A 10395-nucleotide genomic window follows, 5' to 3' on the forward strand; every position below is an offset into this window, starting at 1 on the left:
CACTGAGCAATACACTGATTCGCACAGGCCCAACAAGCAGAGCTCAGAGGCACCAACCCCTACACCTTCAGTCTCTCCTAAGAAATCCTCAGATCTCAACCAAGTGCTAGCCGATTGTCTTCCTTCCCACAAGATTACCCCATACCAACCTTAGCCTCATTGTAGTCAAACAGTTGTGTTGGCCAGGACAAATTCCACAGACATTTGACCACATAGACAAGACCCTGGAATGTAGGGTTTTCCAGAATCTGGAGCACATTTTGAATTCAGGCAAAAGCAGTTGTCATACCAAAAAAGGCAGATCAATGTGATATAGTACTTGGTTCAAATACAGTTTGTCCCCTGGGAAACTCATGTTGAAGTTTAGTCCCCACTGTGATGTATTAAGAGGTTGGAAGCTGGGCACCGGTGGCTCACACCTGTAATCCTAGCTATTCAGGAGGCTGAGGTCTGAGAATCACAGTTCAAAGCCAGCCCAGGCAGGAAAGTCTGTGAGATTCTTATCTCATCTCCAATTAACCACCAGAAAACTGGAAGTAGTGCTGTGGCTCAAAGTGGTAGAGCACTAGCCTTGAGCTGAAGAGCTGAGGGACAGCGCCCAGGCCCAGAGTTCAAGGCCCATGACCAACCAAGAAAAAAAAAGAGAGAGAGAGAGATTGGAAACTTAACCTGACTACGGTGTTTAGAGGTTGGGCTTTGGGGGAAAAGGGGTCATGATGATTACATAGTCATCAGAGTAGAACTCCAGAACTAAATCCTGGCTTTTTAGAATAAGAGAACATAGGTCACACACAGTGTGACACACAGTGTCACACACAGTCCCTGACTTTCACCACATATTCTGCGTCTCATCAGGATTCTTCCATCAAGAAGCCCATCACCAGATGTAGCCCCTAACCCTGAACCATAGTTGTGAGCCAAAAGAAATCTCTTCTCAGTCTGTGGTATTTTATCGTTAGCAACAGGACAGGGCTGGTGACAATACTCTTACCCTCAATGATCCATTCAATAGTAAAAGTTTACATCTATTGTATATTCTATATGAGGCTCTTTTCTAAGACATTTATATATTAGAACTCAATCCTCATAGCAACTCTATTAGTGAGGTCAGCTTCCATATTGGGAAACTAATATACAGATTAAGGAATGCATTGAGATCACAGCCAGTCTGACCCCTGAGTCCATGTTCTCAGTCTCTCTTCCCATTTTCTCTACCCAGAAAGTATTTATTAGGTAACTACTATGTATGAATAATACTGGACAAATACAAGTGAACATGGCATCTGCTCCTGAGCTTACATTCTAGTTTGGGAGACAGCAGCAGAAGATAAACAAACAAGTATTATTCGTGTGATGATTCTTACAAGACACGTTGTGTCTAGCTTATATTTTAGTGGGGAGATGATGCCTTACAAACTATTTCGTTAGAATTAATCTTGAACTGTGTTCCTCCAATCTCAGCCTCCTGTGTAGCTGCGATTATAGGTATGAGCTGCCCTTCTTGGCTACTATTTTATTTTTAAAAGTGAGCTAGAAGCAGTGGGAGGACTGGATGTTCTTGGTGATGAACATATTCTGTTCATTTTGTCATTGTAGTAGTTACATGAGTAGATATTTGTCAGATCTTACTGAACTATATGTTTAAATTATATGTATCTTTTAAAATGACCAATGGGATGAAGAGACACGTGATAAAGTGATAAATGCAGTATGGCATGATGGGTGCTGCAGGGGTTGTGACCCTAGAGTTTTGAGAACAAACGTAGTGTGTAGTGCAGCATGGGCATGAGTATGAATAGGTTGATGCAGGGAGAGCCAGCTTTCCTGCAAGTCACACATGAGTTCATTTTTTTTTTTTTTTTTTTTTTTTGTCGGTCGTGGGACTTGAACTCTGGGCCTGGGCGCTGTCCCTCAGCTCTTCAGCTCAAGGCGAGCACTCTACCACTTGAGCTACAGCGCCACTTCCGGTTTTCTGGTGGTTTATTGGAGATAGGAGTCTCATGGTCTCTCCTGCCCGGGCTGGCTTTGAACCGCGATCCTCAGATCTCAGCCTCCTGAGTAGCTAGGGTTACAGGCGTGAGCCACCAGCGCCCAGCCATGAGTTCATTCTTAAGGGAAAAACAGAAACTAGCCCAGCAAATAGAATTTCAGGTGGAGACTCAGATCAAATGCTCCTGGAGGAGGGAAAGCTATGTAAAGGAGAGCGTTAATCAAGGATGTTCTCGAGTTTGGAACATCTATCATAGAAGAAGGATGGCAAGAAAGAAAGCTGAGAGGACTAAATAATGGCAAGTCCATGTCTATCCCATGAGTTTGGGGTGGGGTAGCGATTGGCCAGATGTGACTTTGAGAATTACTACTACTCTGTCAGTCCTGCATGGCCTAGAACACTTCCAAATACTGTACCTCACACTTGCTTCTCGTTTCTCTTTCCTCACTATGCTAGTGAATGACAAACTAAGGATTATTTGCGATTGCTCCTTTTCCATGATGGTGATTTTTTTCTCTCCCACTAGACTGCCTGTCCATGAGACTGGGTCCATTAGTCTTAAATTTACTTCACATACAGATCTCAAATATTGGCATATTACTGGCTATAGCCTGAAATAAATACTTGATTGGAGAATCATTTTCATGATTTAATGCTCATCGTGTTGTTCTTTGAAATTGTGGCAGCCACCAAAATAGTGTCATATCTGGGTAGAAAGGATATTCATACGATGTCATTTGTGTTTTTATACTGTAGATTGCATTTGCATTGGTTCATACGCTGAGCACTGGACTTGTGTTCAATGTTTTGCATTTGCAAGCAGGCCACTTAAATAAGCAAAAATCTCTGTGCCTGTGGAACAGAGATGATCTCAGTAGTAAATGCCTGAGTGTGACTGGATGAATGACCTCTTCCTCTCTATTCAGCTCTGGAATGGGGCCCCACATAGTAACAACACATTCTTGGAGGAGAAAATCGTAATGTGTTCATCATGAATGCTTTGGAGATTAAATCATACTCATCCGAGGGACAGGAAGAGAACTTCTAAAAGTTGGATGACAATTTGGACAAGCAGTGGGAAGCACATTATATTAAATTCTGAAGGGCCAGATCTTTCTTGAACTTAAAGGCGGTGGTTTGATGAAGAGCTAGAGTTTTTCTTTTATAGAGTACAAATGAATTTCTTTTTCTGGCTGCAAAAAGCTTCATATGAGGCAAAGGGATAGAAATGTACTTCCTAGGAAGTTATTAATACCTAAAAATGCTTTGAAGCTTTATTTCTGGGGTGAATAAAGTAGACATTATCAGTAGTGAGATATGAACAATTGAGATTGAATAATATTCAGTTAGGATCTCTAAAGAATGGAGGAAAATATCACTTCTTGGAACCTTCTTTATATTCAAAACTGTTCTTGGCACTTTAATATTCAGCAGTATATTGAAGTGTCATCGCCATAGGAACATTTTCATTGTATTCATAGGAATTTTGAAAATTGAGGTTAAGGCACATGCCCAAGATATAAAACTGGTAAGTGACAGAGAGACTGAGCTTCACCTTTGTCTCTCTTCAGTTTTATACTCTTAATGCCTCCTAAAGCTGTCGACCAAATTTGTTTAGATCAATCTCATTCTATACTTGCCTTCCCCAACCAGACTCTAACTAGGCCTGGCTAGTGAAGCAACTGCATCTCAATAGCTGGTACCAATCTCATTGTCAGAGCGTGGCTCTGCAATGTCTGTATGAATGAACATCAGAGTGCACACTACCATCACCTTTGTCCCTCCTGCAAATTGTTGGCCCAGTTTTTGTAACTGAGTTTCAATTTCAGATCTCTCACATAGCATCTTTCTCAGGCAGGTTAGGCTGCTACAACAAAGTACCTAGACTGGGAAGCTTCTAAGCCACAGTTCTGGAGGCTGACAGTACCAAGATGAAGGCACCGCATGGTTAGGTTTCAGAGGAAGCCCTTTCCTAGGGAGCAGACGGCCAACTTGCTGCTATATCCTCACATAGCAGAAGAAACTAGAGAAGTCTCTTGAGCCAATTTTTGTTGTTTGGTTGGCTGGTTGGTTCCAGTCTTGGTGCTTAAACTCAGGTCCTGAGCACTACTCCTGAGCTTTTGTGCTCAAGGATAATGCTCTACCACTTAGCCCACAGTTCCACGTCCAGCTTTTGTTGTTTGATTGGAGATAAGAGACTCATGGATTTTCCTGCCCAGGATGACTTTGAACTAATAGATCCTCAGATCTCAGCCTCCTAAGGTAGTTAGCATTACAGGTATGAGCCAATGATACTTGGCCTCATTCACATTCACAACCTAGTTACTTTCCAAAGGCCCAGCTTCCTCATATGATCGCATTAGTGGATTAGCATTTCAACATACAGATTTGGGGGACTGCAAATGAGCTTCTCAGTATTTCATGAAGACTGGACCTTAATTCCATCCTATTTAAATGGAATCCTAAACTCTGTTAAGTTCTCTGTGGCTCTGTCTGAAGATTGAGGCTGCAGTCCACAAAGCTATCTATTGATGAGGTCCAATTTTGAATAGTCTGATAGTTTGGACCTTGGACATTTTCAACCACTCCCCCAAAATCCTGTCACCTCCTTAGACATTAAAGCTTGCAGTGATTAATTCAAGTGTATCACAGGCTCTTGCTCTTTGTTCTTGTATGAGAGAGTCATGTGTGGTCATCAGATGAGATAAGGGAGGCACTAGAAAACAATTTTCCATATTTACAGAGACAAGAGGCAGAGTATGCCTGCCACACAGGGCCATAAAAGAAAGACAAGGGCAGTCAGGAATCAGCGAGAAGGATTTAGGACATGCTAAAGCACTGTAATATACAGGAGACTTAAAAAATATCTACAACATAGGTCATAAAATACAGCTAAACTTTGAGTTTAACCCTATGGTAGGGTCTCTTCAGCTTCAGCTTCAATCTATCTACTTTATGTCTTCTTATTCTCCATTAGCCCTCGTTGCCAGAATTCCTGGTTTCTCTGTGGTTGAAACTATTTGTCATGTTATCACAGAATGCTTCCTGAAAGTTTCATAATCTAAACTCAGAGTATCACTGCTTCATTATGGCTAAATTTCATGTTGGAGACAGGAGATGCTTGATTATCACCTCGTAAAGAAAGACATCCTTGACCTTCTCTGTGGTATATATGCACAATGGAATTCTATGCTTCCATCAGAAAGAATATTGTACCATTGTAAGGAAATGGAAAAGTTTAGAAAAAATTATATTAAGCAAAGTAAGCCAGACCCAAAGAAACATAGGTTGAATGATTTCCCTCATTTGTTGTAACTAGAATGTGCCTATACATCTACAAGTAAACACACTAGAAGTTAAGAGATAAAAAATATACACTTGGACATGATAAATTATACAGGACTCTAGACATACACCCAATGAAACCAAAGGAGGCCCTATTCCTACAAGAAGATCACAAAGGCTCAATAGCTATGTGCATATGACCATATAAAATGATGTTTATAGAAATGAAGTCCAAGAAATAGAAACAAGAGGTTTTCCTGTTATTTTGCTTTTTGTTTCGTTTTTTCTCCTTTGTCGCTATTTTTGTTTTCTTTTCCTAATGTCTTGATGTAAGTTTCTTTGGGGGGAGGGTAAGGGGAGCACAGAAATGAAAGAACAAAGGATGAAGAAATACAGCAGTGATATTCACTTGACTCTATGCTGAGAATTAATTACACAACTTGTGGGGGGTAGGTGGGAGGGGAAAACTGGGAGAAAATAAAGGAAGATGTGAAAGTGTTCAAAAAGTAATGTACTCATTACCTGACTTATATAACTGTAACCCCTCTATACATCACCTTTACAATTACAACTTTTAAAAAGTGAAAATAATATTTTAACTTCAAATATACTTGACACTGATTTGTGTATACATAAAACTTAAATTCTCGGAGCTGGGAAGGTGGCTCAGTGGTAGAGCCTCATGCATGCATGAGGCCCTTGGTTCAATTCCCCAGCACCACATAAGCAAAAAGAAAAAAAGCCGGAAGTGGCGCTGTGGCTCAAGTGGTAGAGCGCTAGCCTTCAGCTGAAAGCTGAGGGACAATGCCCAGGCCCAGAGTTCAGGCCCCACGACGGGACCCAAAAATAAATAATTTTTTAAAAAAAATTTAAATTCTCATACAAAGCCAGTAGTAAATGCACATGGATAAATAACTACTTACCTAAATATGACCTGAAATAATAAAATCTGATATTATCTACTTTGATAACTGGGATCGAGTAAAGTACATTGTTGACTCAAGCCTGGGGCTTGGAGCTGGGAAGGTTGCTCAGTGGTAGAGTGCTTGCCTTGCGTGTATGAGGCCCTGGGTTCGATTCCTCAGCACTACATAAGCAAAAAAGCCGGAAGTGGCGCTGTGGCTCAAATGGTAGAATGCTTGCCTTAGAGCTGAAGAGCTGAGGGACAGCACTCAGGCCTAGAGTTCAGGACTCACGACTGACAAAAATAAAAAATTAAAAAAAGAAAAGCCTGGGGCTTGATTTGGGGCCTAGGCACTGTCACTGAGCTTTTTAGCACTCTACCACTTGAGCCAGCACAACTTCTGGCTTTTTGTTGGTTAATTGGAGGTAAGAGTCTCACAGATTTTCCTGCATTGAGTAGCAAGGATTACAGGTGTGAACCACCAGTGCCTAGCTAAATAATTTTTAATAGATGCAGGGTTTTTTTGTAAACAGAGACCTTGAAGGAGGGCCGAGGGAGTACTGGGGCTTGAACTTAGGGTTTGGATACTGTCCCTGAAGGATTGTTTGTTTGTTTGGGGTTTTTGTTTTGTTTTGCTCAATGCTAGTGCTCTATAGCTTAAGCTATAGCTCCACTTCTGGCATTTTTGGTGGTTAAAGAAAAGAGTCTCAATGACTTTCTTTCCCAGACTGGCTTTGAACCATGATCCACACATCTCAGGCCTCCTGAGTAGCTAGGATTATAGGTATGAGTCACAGATGTTGGGCTAGATTTTTAAGTTTTAAGATCATATTTCTAGCAGTATGAATACTGATTAACTGAAAGACTTAATTGCCTCTTGTCCTAAAAACACTAAAAATTGCTTGATAAATAAAGTACCTTTTTCAATACATTGAAAATAGAAACAATGTTTTGTTGTTGTTATGGAAATGCTAAGATTTGAACTCCAGGGATTCATACTTGCTATGTAGGTGCTCTACCGCTTAAGCTACCAGAAACTAAGCTCTAAGAAATTAAGAATTCTTTTTTTTTGTCAGTTGTGGGGCTTGAACTCTGGACTTGGTGCTGTCCCTGCGCTCTTCAGCTCAAGGCGAGAGCTCTTTCACTTGAGCCACAGTGCCACTTCCAGTTTTCTGGTGGTTAATTGGAGATAAGAGTGTCATGGACTTTCCTGCCAGGGCTGGCTTTGAACCACGTTCCTCAGATCTCAGCCTCCTGAATAGCTAGGATTACAGGCATGAGCCACTGGTGCCTGGCTAAATAAAGAATTCTTGAAAGTCAAAACATAAATGAAAGAAGAGCCCATGAAAGCAAAGCACTAAAGCCAGCTTCATTTAGAGATCCAGGTAACATATAGCCTTGGTGTTTTTGTTTCCTTTATGTGTGTGGCACTTTTATGACAATCCATCAAAATTTAATTCGTACCTGCGATGCATAGCATTAGATCATTACTCTAAGTACCCAAGATGACATTTGCACCCTCTGTCTCCCTCACAGCAATGAGGGGTAATAGACCTCATTATTAGTAATAAGATACAAACTGATACCATGCATGTCACCTCTGGCCCAAGAGAATTAAATATTGAGTCTTACTCTTCAACCTTCGTATATGTGTGTATGTGTGTGTGTGTGTGTGTGTGTGTGCATGCATGCGTGCACATGTGTGTAAATCGCTAGCCAACCACAGAAAATGCCCAGGTCTAGGTTCTTGAATTATCATATGGAGAAGAGTAGCATTCTCACCAGGAACACACCGGGACATAGATTTCTATCCTGTCTTTCCATAGGTTTCTATCCTGTCTTTCTCCATACTAAGTAGAATTAGTCTGAAAATCATTAATCTAAGAATCTAGAGTGATTTTTCAGGTCTGTTCTTGTGCCAAGTGCTGAGCTATTTTTGTTATTCTTATTCGATAGTAGAGTTTGAAGTCTGTAATTCTGATGCCTCCAGTGTTGCTTTTTCGTTTGCCCAGCATTGCTTTGGTGACTTGGGGCTTGTTATTATTCTAGTTTCAGAGAAGATACGATGAGCTCCATGAGGTGAGGACACCCCAAGCTCAGGTTAACAACTCCATTCTCTTTCCCAATATTCAACTATGCCTATAGGGAAATGATTCGCCAATACCTTACCATCACTTACTATTTACCTTCAGCATACAATTAAAATCTGGGTTTATAATTTCTACTGAAAAAGAAGGCCTCTGTGTATTTGTATAGGTATGCCTGTCTGTCTATCTGTCTGTCTGTCTCTTTCGCCCTCTCTTCTCACATGAACAAGAATTTGACACAAGTGAAAATGAGACTTCAATAATGATAGTCTTAATAAAGAAGCGACTTGCCTTGAGAAAGAAGGCAGAGGGAGAGCCTCCAGCTACGACGCCACTGGTGATCCCTGAGGCCAAAGCACACTATATAATATGATCACATATTAGCCCCAGATCACTAGTCTTTAGTCCTGGCAGCCTGAAGTACTGTGTTGTCATTCATGTCCACTGGACACACTTCTGACTTGCTCTTCTCCAGTCATAGCTATGTTGATGAATAGAAACTTCCTATGCTAATCTGTGGTGCTGGCAACCCTAGGAAATAGTCTCAAGTATGAGCCAATCCAACATTGCACCAACTGGGTGGTTTAGCATTGTCTTACCTCCTCTGTCTTTAAAACTTCCCATATACGAGCATGATCTTCCACCAGCCAGTGTCCTGTGTTTTCAAGCTTGGTAGAAAGTTTGACTTTAAACACCACTGGAGTAGGCTCTCCTACAGGTTTCCCCTCCATCTTGAAAGATGCAAGCAGGAGGCATTACGGGTCTGTGTAGAAGAAAAAAAGGATGACACCATTAAAAACCTAGCACAAAAAGAGACTAATAAAAACTAATTGTCACACTTCACTGGTGAATAATGAGACTCCTGATTACAATACTGCAACAGACTCGACTCTTTCTGCCATTTTCTATTTCTAATATTTATTATCGATATTTTAAAGCAGGCTGCAGGAAGTACAGGCTGCAGCTGGATATAAATTTTAAGGCAAGGAAAAAATGACCATCTACCTAATATGTCTTCAGCATTTTGCTCGGAGTCCCTCAGGACAAGTGACAGAGGTAGATGATAAAAGGCAGATCTGAGTTGTCGTAATACGGAAGCAGCCCTGGCTATGACTCCAGAGTTTTAATTTTCAAATGCCCACTGTGCATGGGTTCACATAGGCTTCATACAAGGCATGCACAAATTGTTCAATAGTTTGGGTCTTACATCTGAGATGCTCAGAACCCCACAGGAGAAAGTTTACAAACAAGGATAAACAAATGTGTCATACTACAGTATAGTAGGTGAAAGACGACAAGGATCGTGCTTACAAACTGCAATGGATCCCGGAGTGGCTCAGTGGTACAGTGCTTGCCTACTACTCACAAGGCCCTGGTTCAGGCCTCAACTCCACCAAAAGAAAAACACTACGGTGGAAGCACAGAAGAATTCTCTGACATGTGCAGGCTAACTTTCTTTCTTGGCCCCTAGGTTCATTGGCAGTTGCGGAAAGACAAGATTTAAAAATTGATCCTAATTCTGTACAATCGACTTCCTTGATATCATTCCTTGTGCCACTGGTTTGCTGAGAATCTCATCCTATCTCAAGGGGCTCAGCAGCCCTGTGGTTTGGAGTCATCTTGCCTTTACTCGGGCTCTTATGAATCTGGCCTTTTCAAGGTAAGTTTTATATAAAGCAAATATGATCCTAATTCCTTCAATATAGCATCTAAGACTCTGCCTGTCTTTTTTCTACCACCTCCTTTTCCTACCTGGAGCAAGCACTGTTGGCTCTCCAGCCACTCTTATTCAGACACTGAAAAGATTTAGAGTTTGTTGGTGATACATTCTCTCCACTTCAAGGGAACAAAGGCCTCTTCCTCTAGTGGTTTCTGATCTTGGATGGCCTTTCTACTGTGTTGCCCAAAACAATTTACGGCATGTAGTTGCTTCCAACTCTATTTTCATTTCTAGTGTTGTAAGCAACCTAAGACAAGATAGGGTGTCATGGGCTGGGAAGGTGGCTCAGTGATAGAGCGCTTGCCTTGCATGCATGAGGCCCTGGGTTCGATTCCTCAGCACCATATAAGCAGAAAAAAAAAGCCGGAAGTGGTGCTATGGCTCAAGTGGTAGCACGCTAGCTTTGAGC

At 41.4% G+C, this 10395-nt stretch overlaps 1 protein-coding gene across 1 annotated transcript in view; it reads right to left on the reverse strand.

Annotated features, from left to right (window-relative positions):
• Positions 1–9012, reverse strand: part of Rgl1 (ral guanine nucleotide dissociation stimulator like 1) — a 159054-nt gene extending 150042 nt beyond the window's left edge. Inside the window, exon 1 of the mRNA XM_042674286.1 lies at positions 8866–9012. Within this exon, the coding sequence (XP_042530220.1) occupies positions 8866–8997 (132 nt within the window). The 5' untranslated portion in view covers positions 8998–9012. The remainder of the gene's footprint in view (positions 1–8865) is intronic.
• Between the last annotated feature and the right edge of the window lie 1383 nt (positions 9013–10395).

Source organism: Dipodomys spectabilis, unplaced genomic scaffold (assembly GCF_019054845.1).
Source record: "Dipodomys spectabilis isolate Male_0828 unplaced genomic scaffold, ASM1905484v1 ptg000019l, whole genome shotgun sequence".
Taxonomy (NCBI): domain Eukaryota; kingdom Metazoa; phylum Chordata; class Mammalia; order Rodentia; family Heteromyidae; genus Dipodomys; species Dipodomys spectabilis.